Here is a 22586-nt window from a genome sequence, read left to right on the forward strand (position 1 = left end):
TGCAAAATCATATAAAAACACTTCAGATCCAAGATGCTGAACTTTGAAATCTGCTTCACTAAACACAAGCTTCAATTTTTTAACCTTTCCTATTTAAATCCTACAGAAGTCCCTTTGATGATATGGTTCTTTAGCTCCTCCATATTCTCACAGACTATCTCCCTTTACAAATCATTTACTTCCCTCCTCCCACCCTCTCTCCAAGATCCTAATATGTCAGTAAAAACCTAGCTGAACACACGAGGCTCTCTGTCCTTGCCTGACCACATTCTTTTTATAAATATTAATACTATACAGACAAAGGTCTGTATAGTCAAAACTATGGTTTTTCCAGTAGTCATGTATGGATGTGAGAGTTGGACCATAAAGAAGGCTGAGCACTGAAGAAGTGATGTTTTTGAACTGTGGTGTTGGTGAAGACGCTTGAGAGTTCCTTGGACTGCAAGGAGATCAAACCAGTCAATCCTAAAGGAAATTAGTCCTGAATATTCATTGGAAGGACTGATGATGAAGCCAAAGCTCCAATACTTTGGCCACCTGATGAGAAGAGCCGACTGATTGGAAAAGACCCCTGATGCTAGGAAAGATAGAAGGCAGGAGGAGAAGGGGACGACAGAGGATGAGATGGTTGGATGGCATCACTCACTCAGTGGACTTGAGTTTAAGCAAACTCCCGGAGATGTTGAAGGACAGGAAAATCTGGCCTGCTGCAGTCCATGGGGTCAGAAAGAGTCATTCAGGACTGAGCGACTGAACAACAACAAGAAACATTAGTTCCTGGGTAAACTTACCCTTCTTCATCCACTTCTGTTCCTAAAACCTCGAGAATCATTGAAATAGCAATAAGCTGAGGTCATCTGGTCAAGTTAAAAGTCCATGTTATTGACTCTCTGCTTAGGTCACAAACAGCTAACTATCCTTTTATCTCTTTACTTGTTTACCTTGTCTCATCTTATATGAATCTTCCCCAAAAGTTTTGGGCTCTTCTCAAAAAACTTAAGATTAAGGCAATGCATAAAATCGAAACTCTCTCAGTCATGAAGTCTAACCTCTCCCAATCTCTATGTTAATATTGTGTTTCTCAGGGCCTCTTCCTTCTTGTCTCGGCAGGAGGTGGGGAAAGATGTCTCCTCTCCTCTGAATGTGGAATAGTATTCATTCTTTTGCCTCAGTCAGCTCTTTTCTGACTATAAGCACACTTTTTCTTTTTTGCTTTTTAATCACACATTGATTGACTGAGCTTCAACAATATTGCGTATTTTACAAATGGAAGGCTTATGGCAACTCTGAGTCAAGTCTATGCTTAGTTGCTCAGTTGTGTCTGACACTTTGTGACCCAATGGACTGTAGTCCACCAGGCTCTTCTGTCCATGGGGATTCTCCAGGAAAGAATACTGGAGTGGGCTGCCATGCCCTCCTCCAGGGGATCTTCCCAACCAGGTCAATATTTTGCAGGTGGATTCTTTACCAACTGAGCCATAAGGGAAGCCCTTACTGGTGTCATTTTTCCAACAGCATTTGCCTATACCATGTCTCTGTGTCAATTTCGGTAAATTCATAGTACTTCAAACTTTTAAATTATTATAATATTTGCTACACTGATCTGTAATCAGTTATCTTTGACATTACTATTGTAGTTTGGGCACCATGAACCATGCCTTTATAAAACTGGGAACATAATCAATCAATGAAGACCTATAAGACATTCTAGAACTAACACCAAAAAAAAGATGTCCGTTTCATCACAGAGGACCGGAATGCAAAAGTAGGAAGTCAAGAAACACCTGGAGTAACAGGCAAATTTGGCCTTGGAGTACAAAATGAAGCAGAGCAAAGGTTAAGAGACTTTTGCCAAGAGAACACACTGGTCATAGCAAACACCCTCTTCCAACAACTCAAGAGACAACTCTACACATGGACATCACCAGATAGTCAATACCAAAATCAGATTGATTATAATCTTTGCAGCTGAAGATGGAGATGCTCTATACAGTCAGCAAAAAGAAGACTGGCAACTGACTATGGCTGGGGTCATGAACTCCTTATTGCAAAATTCAGACTTAAATTGAAGAAAGTAGGGAAAACCACTAGACATTCAGATATGACCTAAATCAAATCTCTTACGATTATACAGTGGAAGTGACAAATAGATTCAAGGGATTAGATCTGATAGACAGAGTGCCTGAAGAACTATGGACAGAGGTTCTGACATTGCACAGGAGATAGTGATCAAAACCATTCCCAAGAAAAAGAAATGCAAAATGGTTGTCTGAGGAGGTCTTACAAATAGCTGTGAAAAGATGAGAAGTGAAAGACAAAGGAGAAAAGGAAAGATATACCCATCTGAATGCAGAGTTTCAAATAATAGCAAGGAGAGATAAGAAAGCCTTCCTCAGTGATCAATGCAAAGAAATAGAGGAAAACAATAGAATGGAAAGACTAGAGAACGCTTAAGAAAATTAGAGATCTCTTCAAAGGAACATTTTATGCAAAGATGGACACAATAAAGGACAGAAACGTTATGGACCTAACAGAAGCAGGAAACATTAAGAAGAGGTGGCAACTATACACAGAACTATACAAAAAAGATCTTAATGACCCAAATAACCATGATGGTGTGATCACTCACCTAGAACCTGACATCCTGGAGTGTTAAGTCACGTGGCCTTAGGAAGCATCACTATGAATAAATCTAGTAAAGGTGATGGAATTCCAGCTGAGCTATTTCAAATCCTAAAAGATGATGCTGTTGAAGTGCTGCATTCAATATGCCATCAAATTTGGTACATTCAGCAGTGGCCACAGGAATGGAAAAAGTGTTTTCATTTCAATCTCAAAGAAAAGCAATGCCAAAGAATGTTCAAACTACCACACAATTGCACTCATTTCACACACTAGCAAAGTAATGCTGAAAATTCTCCAAGCTAGGCTTCAAAAGTTCGTGAACCAAAAACTTCCAGTGGATTCAAGCTGGATTTAGAAAAGGCAGAGGAACCATAGATCAAATTTCCAACACCCTTTGGATCATAGAAAAAGCAAGAGAATTCCAGAAAAACATCTACTTCTGGGTCATTAACTATGCCAAAGCTTTTGACTGTGTGGATCAAAACAAACTGTGGAAAATTCTTAAAGAGATGGGAATACCAGAACACCTTACCTGACTCCTGAGAAACCTGTGTGCAGGTCAAGAAGCAACAGCTGGAATAGGACAGGGAACAACGGACTGGTTCCAAATTGGGAAAGGAGAACATCAAGGCTGTATATTGCACCCTGCTTATTTAACTTCTATGCAGAACACATCATGTGAAATGCTGGGCTGGATGAAATAGAAGCTGGAATCAGGAAAGCCAGGGAAAATACCAATAACCTCAGATATGCAGATGATACCATGATTATCAGAGAAAGCAAAGAGGAACTAAAGAGACTCTTGATGAAGGTGAAGGAGGAATGTGAAAAAGCTGGCTTAAAAGTCAACATTCAAAAAATGAAGATCATGGCATCTGGTCCTATCACTTCATGGCATCTGGTCCTATCCCTTCATGGCAAATAGATGGGGAAACAATGGAAACACTGACAGACTTTATTTTCTTGGGATCCAAAAGCACTGCAGATGATGATTGCAGCCATGAAATTAAAAGTCACTTGTTCCTTGGAAGAAAAGCTATAACCAACCTAACATATTAAAAAGCAGAGACTTTCCCACAAGTTCCATGTAGTCAAAGCTATGGTGTTTCCAGTATTCATGTAGACTATAGTCCACTATTCATGGACTATAAAGAAGGCTGAGCTCTGAAGAAGTGATGCTTTTGAACTGTGGTGTTGGAAAAAACTCTTGAAATTCCCTTGGACTGAAAGGAGATCAAATCAATCAATCCTAAAGGAATCCAACCCTGAATATTCATTGGAAGGACTGATGCTGAAGCTCCAAATACTTTTGCCACCTGATGTGAAGAGCCAACTCATAACAAAAGGCCCTGATGCTGGTAAAGATTGAAGGTAGGAGAAGAAGGGGATAACAGAGGATGAGATGGATGGATGGCATCACCAACTCAACGGACATGAGTTTGAGCAAATTCTGACAGATGGTGAAGGACAGGGAAGCCTGGCATGCTGCAGTCTGTGGGGTTGCAAAGAGTTGGACATGACTGAGCAAATAAACAAAAATCAATCAATGCTGTTAGTGTCCTGACTTCAATACCATCCAACTTTTTCCCTATTTCTCTTCTTCTCCTTGGGCCTCCCTATTCCCTGAGACCAACTGATATCCCTACAATGATTTCTTGTTCAACTGAAAGAAAAAATCACACATATCTCACTTCAAATAAACAACTAGAAATGAGTCAGTTTAGTGAGGTAGGTGTGATAAAAGTCAAGATAGGCCTAAAGATAGGTCTCTTGTACCAAATAAATAGGTTTTGAATGAAAAGAAAAACTTCCTGAAGGAAATTAAAAGTGCCACTCCAGTAAACCGTGAATAATAATGAGAAAGCAAGACAGTCTTATCGCTGATATGGAGAAAATTTGAGTGGTCTGCATAGAAAATCAAATCAGCTACATTTCCTTAATCAAAACTTAATCTAGAGCAAGGCCCTAGCTCTCTTCACTTTTATCATGCCAGAAAGAAGAAAGGCTTGAAGCTAGAAGAGTTTGCTTTATAAAGTTTAAGGAAAGGAGCTGTCTCTATAACATAAAAATCAAAGGGAAGAAGCAAGTGTTGATGTAGAAGCTGCAAATTATGTGGAACTCTAGCTGAGATAATTAAGGAAGGTCACTACACTAACAGCAGATTTTCCATGTAGATTAAACAGCCTTTTATTGGCTGAAAATGCCATCTTAGCATCTACAGCTAGAGAGGAAAAGTTAATGCTTGGGTTTCAAAGCTTCAATGGATAGATTGTCTTATCAGGGGCTAGTGAAACTGGTGATTTTAAGTAGCCAATGTTACTTTACCATTCTGAAAACCCTAAAGCCCTTGAGAATTGTGCTGTATCTACTCTACCTGTTACCTGTAAATGGAGTAATAAAGCCTGGATGATAGCACATCTGTCTACAGCATGGTTTACTGAATATTTTAAGCTCACTATTGAAACTAAAATTTATTCAGAATAAAAGATTTCTTTCAAAATATTATTGCTCATTGACAATTCACCTGGTCACCGTAGAGTTCTAATGGATATGTACAACAAAATTAATGTTATTCTCATGCGTGCTAACACAACATCCATTCTGCAGCCCATGGATCAAGCAGCACTTTTGACTTTCACATCTTAATTTTTAAGAAATGCATTTCATTAGATTGTAGTTGTCATCAGTAGTGATTCCTCTGATGGATCTGGGCAAAATCAATTGAAAACTGTCTGGAAAAGATTCATCCTTCTAGATGCCATTAAGAACATTCACACTTCATGGGAAGAGGTCATAATATCAATATTAATAGGAATTTGGAAAAAGTTAATTGCAATCCTCAAATGACTTTGAGGTGTTCAAGACTTCAGTGCAGGATACAGCTGCAGATGTGGTAGAAATAGCAAGAGAACTAGAATTAGAGATGGAGCCTAAAGATGTGCCTGAACTGCTGCAAACTCATAACAAACTTCACCAGATGTGGAATTGCTTCTTATGAATGAGCAGAGAAAGTTTATTGAGATGGAATCTATTCCTAATGAAGAGTCTGTGAACAATGGGAAATGACAACAAAGGATTTAGAAACTACATCAACTTAGTTGATAAAGCAGTGACAGGATTTGAGAGTACTGACTCCAGTTTTGAAAGGATTTCTGTGAATAAAATGTTATCTAATAACATTACATGCTACAGAGAAATAGTTTGTGAAAGGAAGAGTCAATCGATGTGGTAAGCTTTACTGTCTTAAGAAATTTCTACAATCACACCAACTTTCTAGTAAGCCCACTAGTAAGCAGGCATCAACAACAGCATCCAGATAAGACCCTTCATCCCTATAGGCTCTGACATGGTTAGAATTTTTTAACAAGTATTTTTTAGCTAAGGTATATACATTGTTTTAGAGGCAATGCTCTTGAACACTTAACAGACTACAGTATGATATAAACATAACTTTTAAATGCACCAGGAAACCAGAAAAAGTATTACTCACTTTAACCCAATATTCACTTATTGCAGCAGCCTGGAATGAAACCCACAACCTCTAAAGTATACCTGCAACCTTTCAGCTACCTGTTTATTGACTATTGAAAGTGAGTTGCTCAGTCATGTCTGACTCTTTGCGACCCCATGAAGTGCAACTAGCCAGCTTCCTCTATCCATGAGATTCTCTGTCCATAGGATTCTCCAATCAAGAATACTGGAGTGGGTTGCCATTTCCTTCTCCAGGGTATCTTCCCAACCCAGGGATCAAGCTCAGGTTTCCTGCATTGCAGGCAGATTCTTCACCAGCTGAGCCATCAGGGAAGTCTCTGTTCACTGACTATTACATCTGTATTTCATACCTTTGATTTTTAGATTGTCCCTTTGAGCTTACAAAACTGCTCAATTAAGTTCTATCCTAAACTACAATACATCTTCACTCTATTCTATTGCTCATTTAAACCAGGGACATAACTTTTACTGGTGACCTTATTGAAAGGATGGTTTTTACATACTCCTTCAACTCCTCTGACCTTCTAACTAGAATCTGAATCTTGGTCCCATCTCTGCAATAACTTCCTTCTGGAAGAGACTATTGATAATGAACTTCAATAGCCTTTCCTTTGAAAGCATTTAACACAATCTATCAGCCTCCTTGCTTGAAATTCTTTTCACCTCTGACTCCCGCCGCATTGTTCTAGAGAGTTTTCTCCTTCTACCAATTTGAATATTGTATGATACTTATCGATGCCCCTTCCTTTCCATTGCTGGATGTCAGATCTCAAAATGTAGTCTTCTCAAGGGTCTCTCAGAGGCACTTTCCTCTTTCTAAACTCTTTACTTGGTCTTATGCCCTTAGCGTCACCTAATCTATGCAGTCTCTTCTTTCCTCTGCATTGGTTGTGCTCTTTCAATAACTCACTAGATGCTTTCTTAAAAAACTCCTCCTGACTCTGCTCAGTGTATATAACAGAGAAAGTGCTACCATGTCTGCTTCTCTTTCAAAGACCTCTATGTCCTTCTAAAGTCCTAAGACTTTATTCATTAGATTTTATTTCATCAAACCACCATTCAGCACCTTTATCATTCTGTCTCATTCAGTCATTTCCCACGTACTTCCTCCTTTTAAAGTATTTTTTGACACTTATCTCTGTTATCCAATTTTTGTCCTTATTTCTAACTATTTGTTATGGCATGTTCTTGCTTCTGCAGTCTGCAACTTCCAAAATGTATTCTACAAACCATAGCCTGTTTAATTTCTCTAAATAAAAATTCCTCTTAAAACATTAACCAGATGTTCCAAAACCTATATTTAAAAAATTTCAGATTTTTATATTATTTTGCCATTAGTGATGTAGAGCTACCCAATGAGCTCCTTCATTTAACTATCTTTATGTATTTAAAGTGTTTAGTGGGCTTCCCAGGTGGCGCTAGAAGTAAAGAACCTGCCTGCCAATGCAAGAGAGGCAGGAGACATGGGTTCACTTGATCCCTGGATCAGGACATCCCCCGGAGGAGGGCATGCATCCCATTCCAGCATCCTTGCCTGGAAAATACCATGGACAAAGGAACCAGGGGGGGGATACAGTCCATGAGGTCACAAAGAGTCAGACACGACTGAAGTGACTAAGCATGTACACATGCAAAAGTTTAGTTGTTGGCAGTAAATGCTTCACACTTTCAAACCTTCGTACATCTGTTCATCCATTTGCCACTTAAATCTTCCTTTGTAAACTCCCCTTAAATGTTTAAACCTGCTCCAGGTCAATGCAAAATTTATGTAGTCCATACAGGCTGGCTTTGGTACAAACCTCTTCCCTCCAGTCTAGTTGTCATCTTTCCCTTCTTCCTTGTACTATAGCACTCTGCTTCTCTTGAGGCAATTGTCACTTCGTACTGAGTGTTATATTTATTACTATAAACATCTTACCACTTCTATGAGTACAGTTAATATATTGGTTTAATAGTAATAGACATTTATTGAATAACTGAAATAAACAAGAAAGAATATGTATCCCCATGTCCATATTGTAAGTTAAAGTTACCTGCAACTGTATTTCTGAAACTGTGAAAAAAAAATTCTTTGCTTACATCTGCTAAATTGATAATAAAGATGGGTTCACGAATTCCAGGATATTTAAAGACCTTATCATCTAGTAAGAATTTTGGGGATTGAGTTTGATAGTATTTTAGAAATAAAGATATAAAGCTTTATAACAACACAGAGTAGTGAAGAACTTGAAAAGTAAGCATTTGACAAGGAAAAATACTGGAGATTTTCATCAGAACTTCATAAGGCAAAAGAAATTGTGATAGAATACATTTGATTATTCAGTAATGCTAAAATGGAATGATGAATTTTCACCAATAAGACGATATATCCTGTATTTTACACTGGGCTGGTATAACCACCACGTGTGTGAAAAGAATGTACACAGTAAAGAGACTCCAAGATGAAGCTAGTTAGTTTTAGGAATATGGACTTTGTATCTGGACTGACTAGATTTGAAGCTCAATTCCACAATGTGACCTTCAGCAAGTCCCTTTTCTGTACTTTAATTTGATCATTTATAAGTTGGGGATATATGTTAATGCATGTGATACTCTTAGAATAGTATCGGCACTAACCAAGTACTGCACACTTAAATTTTAATGAAGAAGAGGAAAACATCTGTTTGTCAAGATAATAATCAGCTTTATCTTATTTTCAGACTCAAATCAATTTTTAATAGAAGTGTAATATTTTAGGGCTTTAAAATCCCTACAGATTTGATCAACCAAATTTAACTGCAATGTATTTAAATATCTTGTTCAGGAACCACCAAGTAGTTGATGGTCCAGTTGAGAAAAAAAATCCTTCTATATATCAATCATCTATTTCTCCATCTAACCAGCTTCCAGTTATCCATATAACTCACACAACACAAGATTTGATATAGCTAATTTGAAATAGTCTTTTCCTGATTTCAAGCTCCAAATATATGTATCATGTTTTTCTGTGACTGTTAGCACTGCTGTTCAAAGCAATTTCTTATAAAGTTATTGAAACATCACTTCTTCTCACTAATCCTTTGATATACTAGGATTCTATTTAATCTTACTTGGCAAATAACCAGGATCTCTGGAGAAAAGTCTGAAGAAGATTTGTGAGACTATAGCTCAGCTTTCGGCTGTTATTTGCAGTAGTCAAATTACACAGTATCTAGACAATCAGGTTTTAGCTCTGCATTAATAAAATTTCTCACATATTACAAACTATGATAAAGAGAAAAGAAAAGCATAAATATTTTATTATTTATACAAATGTTAGGCAAATAGCTGAAATAGTTCCATAAGTTTGATTTTGTTCAAGTCATAAGAAAAAAATAATGACTTCAATTGGTTAACCACTGTGAATGTTTAGAAACTAAAGGAAATTTAGACACTGTGAGTTTCTCTCCTTTCTTCTGTATTCTGTCAACTATACTCAATATAAAAAAAAAGAAGAGAAAGAAAGGAAGCAAAGGCACAAACTATTCTTTTACTAGAGTAAGTAATGAATAATTGCATGTTGAATGTAATTAAAGGTTTTTGGATAGAGAAAAGCAGGAAGTTTAGTGGAATATTGCATACCACAACACTGATTTGAACATATATTTGAGTAAGAAGATGCAGCTTTTGGTATAGAAGAAACTGTTACACTGTAAGAGTTATGTCAACTTAGCCTCTGAGCAGGAAGCTTGTTCAGATGCTGCAGAGTCTATGGAACACAGATAATTTCAAGGCTATATTTAAAGAATAAGAAAAAAAATTAAAGTTCTGCCTAATAGGGACAAATGGCTTGTTTTTCTGCCAAAGAATCCATTTATCAAGAAGTACTAGAATCAAATACAGTAACCTATGCTTAAAGACCTATATTCCCAAAGAAGGAACAGTTTTTTTTTTTCTTTTTCCTAAATCCTTTTTCATAATCCTCACCACCTGATAAAACTCTAAACTTCCAAAGAGGCTATATATTAAATGGTGCAAAAAAATTTTTTTTCATTTAATGCTTCAGATGGGTTAAAATAAAAAATGGGGCCAGATGTTTTAAAATGTTTTTGTTAATTAATTATTCAGTATATAAATATGATAGTTTATTTATCACCCTGTAAACTTTCTGTACCAGACTTGTTTCCATCTCATTTCAGCAGATTGCTAGGAAACTCTTGCAAATTATCCCCTAAACCATTAGGAAGTAATATACTATTAATGTGCTATTTTCTCCAAAGAATATAAAGATTCCATCTGGGGTAGAATATTTTTTTCTCAAAATCAACATATATTAGATTTCAATACAAGTAGGTATGAATGTTGAACTGTTGAATATTCTGAAGTTCAACTCTTTCAAAATCTATTCTATGCACAAACTTCACTTTCTCTGTGCTGTTTCTTTAGCATCTCTTATTTTAAAGAGGTGTCTCACAGGCATTATCTCTGCTTCTTTTATCCAATTTCAAAGTGCAATTTTCACTGGACTGAGGAAAATAAAGTCTGATAGCTAAAAACTAAGAAATATATCACTAGTTGCTACTATATAATAACAAATATTGTCTCAGATTTTACAGAATAAGTGTATTTCACTTACTGTACTTGCTGATAAATTGAAGTTAGTGATGATTTGGGGGGAGAAGGAAATCAAACTTGCAAAAGGTATCAGGATATTAAAATAAATTTCATATTTCTTGAATGCATAATTCTAAAGAGACTATGTTATATGCAATAACTGTAGATCACAGGTGCAAATGGCAAAAAAATAAAGTGTAAAACTCTCAGGTTGACTTTGATTATCAAAAATTGAGAAAGAGATTAGTAAATAATTTAGATATTACCAACCATTAAAATTTTTATTTGTGACAATGTTTAATGGCATTAAAGATACTAAGCTGATATACCAACTTTTAAACTGTGGAGAAACGTATCTGGAAAGAGATGCGCTGGAAGTAAATAAAATATGAAAGAACTGGCTCACTGGTGTTCTGCTTAAAAATACAGATATTTTTCACATTTATTTTTCAATCCATGTATATTCTACTTATATTATCAGAAATAAAGTTAAAATTACCTTTAAAATAGTCTCAAATTTCATTTAATGTTTTACAGCACTTCACAAGTTAAAAGCAAGGCAAGGAGGATAATTTTCCATTTCAGCGTTAAGGAGAATTGCTAAATTCTCAATAGGAGGAGCTTGAAATAAAAACTCAGATCCTCCAAAGCCAACTTCAATGCTCCTTCTGTCATATCATATTAGAAGGACACAGGAAATAATATATATGAACACTATGAGTTATTCATAATAATTGTAACCCAAGGTGTTATTAATACTATTGTTTAATTTATTTGATTTTCTTCATAAATTCCTAATTTCAATGAGAGAAAAATACATTTATGAGATTAGAAGTAGACAAATGTTAACAAAAATGGAAAAAGTCAAATGTGTCAGAAATAAAAAACTCATAATGGCATTTATGCTTCATTCATTCAATATTGCGCTAGCATGGATTAGAAGACAATCTAGAACTCTAGTTTTGCTTGAGAAAAATATTGAACATGGTACTCAAAGTAAGAATGGAGTCATACTAAGAATATTAATAATGACAAAATGTGGGGAAAAAAGTCCATAAAGTAAGACACAAAAGGGAAAGACAAATAGACTTGATAAATAACCCTGTAGACTTTTAATTAAGTAATCTGTTTTAATCAGTGAGAAATTAAAGTAGAAACTAATATCTTTATAACTACTTATTTAGGGTTACTTGTAGGGCATACTTAAGAGACGAACACACTCAATAAGATTTAAGCGTCAGGTTCTTTTTCAGAAGCACACACCTCTCTATCAGCTGACTTTGTTTAAATCCTGTACCTCCACTCTCTCCACTTTGTGCTGGCCTTTTCCTTATCCAGTAGACTCTGGCTGATGCTAGACTCTGAACAGGGCTTGTGTGCTCGATGACTTTCAAACTCAGCCATTTTTCAGGCAGTAGCCTCTAAATCAAAGATTACAAAAGATTTAAAAGATTGTGCTGTGCCTAATTGCTCAGTCATGTCCGACTCTGCGACCCCATGGACTGTAGCACGCCAGGCTCCTCTGTCCATGGGGATTCTCCAGGCTAGAATACTGGAGTGGGTTGCCATGCCCTCCTCCAGGGGATCTTCCCAACCTAGGGATCAAACCCAGGTCTCCCACATTGTAGGCGAATTCTTTACCATCTGAGCCATCAAGGAAGCCCTTTAAAAGATTATAGCCATGCAAATAAAAATATGTGAAGTCAATTAGTTGCAATAAGCATACTTCTCTCACCTGTGATTGGGACACAGATCCAGAGAAATATTTCTCCAAGTGCAAGAATGAAAAATGGCAGTTGATCCTCAAGAATCAGGGAGACACACACTAAAAAAGGAACTGGGAGATTGGGCTAAACTATCATGCTATTTCTACATGAGCAGCTTTTACTCAGTTACTCCTGATTATGCCAAGTAGGAAACTGGACCATTGTAGCAAAATCTTCTTATTTCTAAAGAATGGCTTGAAATTTAGATTTTTATTTTAAATATCTCATTTTAAAAACACTGGTAATTTTAATAAATGCCAAACATTATATAGGCCAAAGAAAACACATCTATAGAGCATATTTGACACACAAGCTCCTGGTTAATGGCCTCTGGTTTAATAATTTGATTACTATATTTTTGTACGTATAGTTGAGAGATTTCTGAAAAGTCATATAATTTGACTACTAAAATGTCAAGGACAGTTTACTGATTACAGAAAACTAAATAGAACAAAGCTGGATTATGTATGCTATTATTCCACACTCATAACTTCACAAATGCCAAGCATTTCACGAACTCCATTTATTATCAAAAAGAAAATATCAAAGACCAGAGGTTGACAATAGAATAATAAGTATAATCATTATAAACTTTACTTTAAATGCAGTATAACTAAGGTTAGGTTACAAGTTCAAGTTGTTTCTCTGTGTATGCAGATATGTGACTGTATTTCTAAATGATGACTAACTAGCCAATTATAGTCCCTAGAAAGTTATGTCATAACTGACATTTTAAATGAAGCATTCTGCTAAGAAAACCAAAATTTCGACCTCATTTTAATCACTTTAGCTATTCCGAATTCTGTTAATCAAGTAGAAAAAAAAATTGTCTTTAACACTTACAATGATTTATCTGTTTGTATGAATGCAAGAAAAATGATCACACCGTCAAGTAATAGATTACAAGTACAGAGAAAGTTCACATTACAGCTATGCTGATGAAAATTACCTGCAGGCTGTTACAACACAGCCTGTGAATTAATTAACCTTTTGCCTTAAAAATCTTGAAACTTCAGCAAAGACTGAGTTTTCTGTTTCTCCTGCTCTAGCTTCCTTAGTACTGAAGTACTGTCCCTTCGCAGCGAAAATACTGTGCAATTACTGAGGTAAACAAATAAACATACTCAGATTCCATCATTGCTCCATGTTATTATAATAAAATCACGTAAGTTGTGATTAAAATACAGCAATTTAGATGTTTCCTCTTTTTTTCAGTTAAAGATGAGAGATAATGGTTGATTTCTCTGTAGATCTTTAATTTTATAAATAAGACTGGCAGTTTCTTCATATGAATAATGGCTACCTCTTAATTATGTATGTTCTGAATTTGGGAGAAACTAATTAAATAAAGCAGAACTTTTGCCAACATATTAAAAAATAACTACTCATATGCTTTCTTCTAAACTTCATTTTCAAATAAATAAACACACTATCTCTATTTGAGTGTACTGGTCAAGTACTTTGATAATTTCCACTTGGGGTCTGAAGCTGAGAAATCATCTAACAATAAATAAAACTATGATCTAGGGAAATAGGATTTCTAAATAAACAAGGGTAACATGAGCCGTTGTATTCCTTCAAGTTGTTAAAGCCAAGGATCAATAAGACATGGTGAATGTGAAGATGACAGCAAGACTTAACGACTACTAAATTACACTCTACATATTGACATAATAATTTCACATCCTTGTGCAACTGTTTGGAAATACTTTTTACTATTTTCTTTGACGTAATTAATATCTCAAGAGGGTTAACAGTCTCAATATTTAATTGTTCAATAACAAGCAGTTATTAGCTTGTTATTAGCTTTTTTTTTGAGCTAGCTTCAATTAATTCATTATATAATTAGTCTTAACAATGGATAAGCCATTCTCTGAGTAGGTTAGGAGATATTCTTGTTTAGATAATGGGTTTTATATATATATATTGTTTTAAAACATTAGGGTATTTCTCTATTCTCTCTCTCTCTCTCTCTCTTGGTCATCTGTGTGTACGTGCTCCGTCGTGTCCGACTCTTTGCAACCCTCTGCTGTAGCCCTCCAGGATCCTCTGCCATGGAATTTTCCAGACAAGAATACTGGAGTGGGTTGCCATTTCCTCCTCCAGAGGATGTTCCCAACCCAGGGATTGAACCCATGTCTCTTATATCTCTTGCACTGTAAGCAAATTCTTTACCACTGAACCACTGGAAAAGCCTATTTTCCAATCAAATGATGATTTGCCAAATTCATCTTAAAGAGCTAAACTAGTGAACTTCTTCCCCAAGTATTGTTCAGAGAATCAATTTTTAGTTGCAGGTAAGAGGTATACAACAATATGTTAAAGTAAGAAGGTGATAATGCTTGTCTAGAAAACTGAAGATGTATATGATAGGTGTACATGTATACCTATATATGTGTGTATATATATATATATATATATATATTCTCAGTTAAGGACATACATATTTTAAGTGTAATTATTTCAAGTTAAGCAGATTCTTAAAATAATTTGGAACAAATGTTTCATAATTGTTAATATATTAAAATTTTCCAAATGAATCTTTTATTGGGAAAGTATAGGGAAAGTAGCTCTTTAAGGTTGGAAAATTTAAAACATTTACCAAAACATTTTTGGTTAGTTCAATTTTGAGCATACCCCAGTTATAAGCTACATTTAGGTAGGTATATATCTACACCTGAAGTATCAAAGCTAATACATGTTTGTCACATAGAAAATTAACAATACATATATTTTGAATATAAGAATACACAAAGTTTCAAAAAATAACTGGTACTCTGCCAATACTTAAATTTGTCTGTGCTGATTTAAACTAGAATTAATATTTCCATTGATTCTAGGATGATCATGCTCACGATAATACATGTATTTGAATAAAAAGTAGATGTCTTTGAAAGCCTAAAGAATGAATAATAGGTATATAATATATCTTAATTGTTCTAGGAATACACATGCTATGCTTTGGAAGATATGCTCCACATACCTGACAGGTAATGTTCTGTCTCCTTTCCTTCTATCCATTTCTCTTTGGGGAACAGGATACCAACGGAAATTCAGTTTCCAGTTAAAACCCCCGTAAGTCATGTCTGATCCAGCCATGTATTCAAAGGTGTCATCACTAATCACATCAATGATGGGGCATACAACTGTCTTCCTGCAGGAAAACTAAAATCAGCTGATGCAAAAATGATGATTTAAACATTTCAGTAGCTTCTTTAAACATCACATAGCCGATACACTGAAATTTAATTATTTTGTGACTTTAATTTGCCTTTATTGTCATGTTACCTTTTTCTCCATGGAATTACTTCCTTTTATTACATCTGACTTCAGTCTACTTTTATTCTATCATGTATAATCCAATCAAATATACTAATTGATCCTCAAGCTAATTTCCAAATGCATTCTAAGTACTAACTCAGCAGGATGAGCATGGCCTATTTTTCATTAAACCTCTCCCCACAGCATGATCAGTAGACTGCTTTGATATTATGCAGCATTTCAGCTATAGCCCACTGAAAAGCAAGGGTGTGCAGGGAGGGAAGGATGAATGATAGCAAATTCAATCTGGTAGCTTGACTCTCAAAGGCGATAGTTTAGATTAAAGAGAGAGCTCAGAGAAAATGTTCATGGAAAAACAAACAAATGAAAATCCACAAAGAGAAGCAACAATAAAAATCATGATCATCAGTATAAGTAAATATTTCCTATGAAAGATATTACGTTCATGACAATTTCTGAGTGAATCATCTTAGACCAGCAGTTTACACTAACAATCTACATATTTTAAAATAGGAAAAGATAAGCAACTTCAGTCTCTGGAGTTTTATGGTCCATCTTTTTCTTAAAGTAAGAGGAAGAGCCAGAAGATTTGGTATTCTTTTCTTTTTTAATGTATTTTACTGAAGTAAAGTTGATTTACAATGTTGTTAATTTATACCATATATACCACTTTGGATAGCAAAGTGATTAAGTTATACACACATAGATTTGATATTCTTGATGGTGGTTTTTTAGGATAAGGAACTTTGCACCATGGGAGGTCATCAGGTATTCTTTTAATCCATGGTTCACTTTCTCTAGTCTATCCCTATTCCAAGCCTATATGTTTTATTACGGTGTCAACCTTGTCATCTCCAAAGTAAATGTTTAAACAACTGGGCCTTGTTTATAGCTAATTCCAAAAAGTAGAGCTTGTTTTTCATATAAGATAGAAAGGAAATACACAAATATGCTCTAGAATCACCCACAGATATGGAAAACAAGGAAATGTTGTCCATTATTTATTCTGGTTTTGTAATACCTGTATCATCAATGCTCAATTTCTAATAGATCTTATATGCCACACAATTGACCAATGTCTGGAGTCCTCTGAAGTTAAAAGGTTTCCAACTTTGCTGATGATTCAGTGGTGAAGAATTCACCTGCCAATGCCATGGACACAGGTTTGATCCCTGGTCTGGGAGGATCCCACATGCCATGGGCCAGCTAAGCCTGAGCACCATAGCTACTGAGTCAGCACTCTCGAGCCCTGGAGCCCACACGCTGTGACTACTGAACCCCATGTGCCTAGAGCCTGTGCTCTGCAACAAGAGAAACCACGGAAATGAGAGGCCTACACACAGCAACGAGAGAGCAGCCTCTGCTTGCCACAACTAGAGAAAGCCCATGCACAGCTGCAAAGACCCAGTACAGCCGTGAAAATAAACAAATGAATCTTAAAAAAGAAAAAAAAAAAAGAAAGAAATTGAAAGGTTTCACCTAGCCTTGGATAAGCTTCTTGGTAACTCTGGTCCTTATAAAAACAATATCTTTCTTTCTTCATTAAATTTAATAATTTAAATTATAGGGAGATGACATTAGATCTAATAACCTTGAATAGAACTTTAGTATCTAGTTATGGCAACTTTAGAACATATAAGCAAGATAAGACATTAGAGTTCATTATATGTTCATATAATGAACATCTAAATATGTTGTTAGATTAAAAAATAAATGATCTCTTCATGACTGTAGTGAAGTAACATTATATTATAATCTCACTAAGTTGAATATGAAACACATGTTTTAAAAAGCAGCATAATGTATGAAAAGCTGCCAGGAAATGCATTTAAGATGTTCCAAGTTCATTTTACTTTGCCAGCCTTACCCTCCTGTGCATACTGTACAATACACAGAATGGAAAAGTGTTATTACCCATATATTACATTCAGTAGACTAAAAGGTTCCCACTGCTTTCTTCAACTGCTATGGTTCATTTTACTGACAACCTCCATCCATCTTCCTGGCAAATACCAAATCATGCCATTTATGTGATAGAGCTGCAGTAGCTCACACAAAGCAGCCCCTGTCTTGGAGCCTTAATTAAAAACTTCAATCCTAAGAAGACCTTTCTACTGTTCGTGAAATGACTGCACAAGCAAGGTGCTATGCAATGTTTTGCTATTATTTCAGAGAGCAATCGGCATAATTGTCTTCATTAGGTGCTTAGGAATGGTACTCATTTATCATCAATAATTATGAATAACTGCAAGAAATCCATTTAAACTTCATAGTATCACATGGGAAAGAATTGCAGGTATCCATGAGGGTTTCTAATTTCTATAAAGCATTCTTCAACTTTTCAGATTTCATGATATGTCTGTATAGAACGGCAGTACTACTTAAATAAACATTCTTACAGCTGCGCTTTTCTTTAAATCATTATTTCATTTCAGTGGGGTGCATGAATGTATATGAGTTTATTTTTAAGATCTTCAAGGTGGCTTGCACTTGACTTTGATTAAGAACAGTGACTAGGTAGACAGAAGATTGTTCTGGAAGTGGGGAGATCTAAATTGTTGTCCTCGTCATTTACAATTTCTAGGACAAGCTATTTAACTCATCTGTTCCTCCCTATCATCAGATGCAGAGAAGAGTATATTATCTACCTCACAGAGTGGTTGTGAAGACAAAGCTGCTTTGAAAATATATTTTGTAAAATATACTACTATTTCTGATTGGACTGATTTCCTTCATCTATAAAATGAATATTCAGCATCTTTACTGTTTGAATTGCTTGACTTTCTTAATCAAATATTCAGGTTTGGCATAAATAAACCAAGATCTTAATTAAATAAGGAGTAAGGGGACTTCTTTTTTAAAAGCTAGGAAATAAACATTCTGAAAATAGCAGCTTGGGAAGAAAAGTTTTGAGGGATAGCTGTAACGGTCCTAACAAGTTAAGTCAAAATCCAGACAGACAGAGCATATGAATTCTTACCTGTCCTCCTTTATTCTTGCCAGCAAGGGCTCTAGCCATCCTAATGTGCATTCACAGTGTGCATCCAGGAAAGTTATGACTTGTCCTTTTGAAGCAGCTGCTCCTCGAAGGCGGGCACGTATTAACCCAGAGCGCTCTTCCATTCTAATAATTTTTACTGGCACTTCTAAATTTTTCACATAATTCTCTAATGTTAACTTGAGAAAATCTGTAATGTGCAATTAAGAATTTATAAAGTTTTGAAATTCTTTTAAGACAGAGAAGTGATACCACTACCTAGATGGAAATTCAACACACAGAAGTGAGAGTCAACTCCTATCAACATGCTTTGCATTAGGTTAAAAAAAAAAGATACAGAGATTTCATCACTATTAGTGTACAGTTCATTATGACTCTATCACATGGCTGACAAGGATAAGGCTACACTAGGAAGTTAATATACTAGACTGTAATTTATAAACTGGGCCACATTGGCAAATGCAGTCTTCTTAAATATGTTATTTTTCTTTTGAAAGTGAAGTAGCTCAGTCGTGTCCGACTCTTCATGACCCCATGGACTGCAGCCCACCAGGCTCCTCTGCCCATGGGATTTTCCAGGCAAGAGTACTGGAGTGGGTTGCCATTGCCTTCTCCACATATTTTTCTTTTACCTACACTAAAAAAAAGAGAACCAGATACCTACTGTGTCATATAAATGTTCAGTCATATGACCAACTGAGTTGGGAAAAAAGAGAAATACTTTGGAAAGTCATTTTGGCTGATTTCTTAGGTTAGTAAGAACCAAATGGAATCATGAGGTAAACTGAAAGAATTAGTTACTTGTTTCTGGAGTGGCACTGACTAGATATACTGAAAAAATTTGATAGGTAGTTTCAGAGTTAGTATAATGAAAAGGAAAATATGGATCATTACCCTGTTATCTTTTTGAACACAATAAAGCTCTATAATTAAAAAATATATACACAATAAAAATAATTTTACCTCTTTCACTAGCATCATCTACCAAGATGACCTCAGAGAGCAGATAGTGTGGGGACCGATTTATAACACTGTAAACAGTTCTGAGGAGAGTGCTCCAAGCTTCATTATGAAATACAATGACTACACTTGTGTTTGGAAGTTCATCAGGGTAGACCTTTGTCTTGCATCTGGAAAAAAGGAAAGAAGAGGGACAAGCTAATAAGTTCATTTTCCTTCTGATCATTGTAATAAAAATATCCATTATGACACAAAATTAGACTCAAAAGTCCCTTATTACCGCAACACTTTATGGTTATCTAAAATTATTTTCCCTTTTATATATATTGTGAGTATTCACTTGGCACTTTGAAAATTAAATATGAATACTTACAAGTATTATTTGAACTGACTTTTTTTTTTAATTTTACATTAACTCTAGGGAACAAAAAGGCATGATTTGGACACGAGTCTAAGAAAGCTAAAATAACATTATGAGACTATCAATGGAAGACCAGGTACTAAAGGAATTCACTTAGTAGATACGACTGTCTTTTTATTTAGAAAAAAGAATTATTGCATAACTCAAAAATTCCTGAGAACATAAACAGACATCTGTTCACAGGGCTTTGAAGCTTGTAAAACTGAGATTACTTTTCTTCTAAAATCTAGTCATGTACATTTTTCATTCTGTTGAAGAATGCCATAATTCATGTCTACTTTGAGGGAAAGATGTTGGGGTCAAGATACATTTCAAAGATTCTCAAAAAAAAACAAAAAAACAAAATCAGAGATGACAAAAGGGTATAGGCTTCCAGAACATCTCTTGAATGTACAGAGGAATCACCTGGGGATTGGGTAACATGCAGTTTCTAGTTTAGTAGATCTAGGGTGCAGTCTGAGAATATACAGGTTTTAAAATGTTTCCAGGTGATTCTGATGCTGTTGATCCCTGGAACACATGGTTAAGTAAAAGGTTGTGTCATAATTGTTATTAATTTTAGAACTGATATTTTGAAAATAAAAAACTTAATTTTGCTGATAAATTAAAAGAAGTCCAGATTTTGCTTTTCAAGCCATCAAACTTGTAAGGTACATTTTGATAAGTAATATGCAGATGTTTGGAGAAGGAAATGGCAACCCACTCCAGAGTTCCCACATGGAGAATGCCATGGACAGAGGAGCCTGGTGGTCTACACAGTTCATGGGGTCACAGAGAGTTGGACACAACTTGGTGACTAAACCATCACCATGCAGATGTTCTAGGTGGTCATTTCAATTTTAATGTGCAGGGGTCTCTCAGCCATATCCACCTGTCAACGTTTAGACATTTTTGTCACATATTGTTAAATCATTGTGATTATAGAGTATTTTGCAAAAATGTCACTGGGTATCCAGACAGGAATAGAAATTTATTCACCTTATGTTATTTTTCATGGTGATATATGCTGAAGAGCAAGAAAATTAAAATCCTTCCATAAAGTAAAATGAACCAGATACACCCTGCCACCAATAAGTGACCTAATGCTTGACACAAAATTAGTATCATTAAAATTAGTCCCCTTCACAGGTGAGTGAAAAAAATCCAATAAAGTGTGGGCATCAAAGGCATGTAATAAAATAAATACCAACTGTATGCCTGCAGAGACCTTAATAATTTTTTAAAACAGTCTAAAATAACACCTCAGTGAAGTGCTATGTAATATAGCCAGGAAAGAATGTACATATGTCTAACCATTTTTTCAGCATACATTTATTTGAATAACATTAATTAACCATCCACATTATATAAGACATTGTGAATATAAAAAAACGTTCAAATGTAGGGTAGAAGAGGTAGGTTGATTCATAGTCATCTTTTCCCATTCTGGTAGCAAGATTAAATATTAACATATGTCTCATTGTCATTTGACTTGGGCTTCCAGGAAGTTTATCGTTAAACAAACTTAGAAAGCTGTCTTGGTAAGTCAGAAAGGTCCTCGCCAAGATTCTCCTCAAATCTCCATTCTTCTGCCTCACCAAAATACCCCCTCACTTTCAGCATGCTGAACAAAATGAGTCGTAAAGATGATTGTCATCATTGATAAAGAAGTAAAACTGAAAAAGCAGGCTGAAATCAGTCCAATAGTCAGCAACTACTGGTTTAACCCAAGGATAATAGTCTATGAAGGCTACTTATTATCATTTGTATATTAATCATTTCTTTTAAATTAAACCTCTTGCATGTTATGCTAAGTGCTAATAAAGAAAAAAGTGAACAGGATATTTATTCAAATAAATCATTTATAAAATAAAAATAAAAGCAGATACTTAGATCCAGCTTCTCAACTTATTTCCATCATACCTTATTTTTGTGGTTAAAAAAATCCACTCACAAATGTTAATTTTATATTCATTATATGTGACAACATTATAATGAACCAATTTACTAATAATGCAGCTAAAATATTTTGCTTACTTAGAGAAAATTTTCACTATGTCATTATTTAACATAGCATAAAATAAAATGTGGTTAATATTTTATTAATTCATCCTCTTTATCCTATGTAAACAGTTATTTTGCAAAAGAAACTTTGCATAATAAAATAGTCCATAGGATAATTCTTATTAAACAAGTTAATCATTTTCTATGTCTGTTTGTCCAGTTACTCAAGTATAGTATACAAATATATATGAACAAGAGTTTTTTATTTTTATAATTTTTAACGGATTTATGATATGTTGAACTGGAATTATTGCCTATAATTCTTCAAACCTCTTGTCACCTAGGGTAAAATACATCATTATTTTATGCACCACTAGGAAAGAAAAATGTTGTCAAACCATAATAAAATGCTTTGTTATCTTGAATAGGATCTATTCAATACCTAAAGCCTATAGAAAAAGCTCTCAAATTTATTTTGACATAGATT

General features: G+C 35.1%; 1 protein-coding gene across 3 annotated transcripts in view; it reads right to left on the reverse strand.

Annotated features, from left to right (window-relative positions):
* GALNT13 (polypeptide N-acetylgalactosaminyltransferase 13) overlaps positions 1–22586 on the reverse strand; it is a 602015-nt gene that overhangs the window by 197993 nt on the left and 381436 nt on the right. For all 3 annotated transcript variants that reach the window (XM_043894707.1, XM_043894705.1, XM_043894704.1), the window contains exons 5-7: positions 19699–19865; positions 18718–18925; positions 15439–15609 (exon numbers count right to left, since the gene is read on the reverse strand). In XM_043894707.1, the coding sequence (XP_043750642.1) occupies positions 15439–15609; positions 18718–18925; positions 19699–19865 (546 nt within the window). The remainder of the gene's footprint in view (positions 1–15438; positions 15610–18717; positions 18926–19698; positions 19866–22586) is intronic.

The sequence above is a fragment of the Cervus elaphus genome, chromosome 33 (genome assembly GCF_910594005.1).
Source record: "Cervus elaphus chromosome 33, mCerEla1.1, whole genome shotgun sequence".
NCBI lineage: Eukaryota > Metazoa > Chordata > Mammalia > Artiodactyla > Cervidae > Cervus > Cervus elaphus.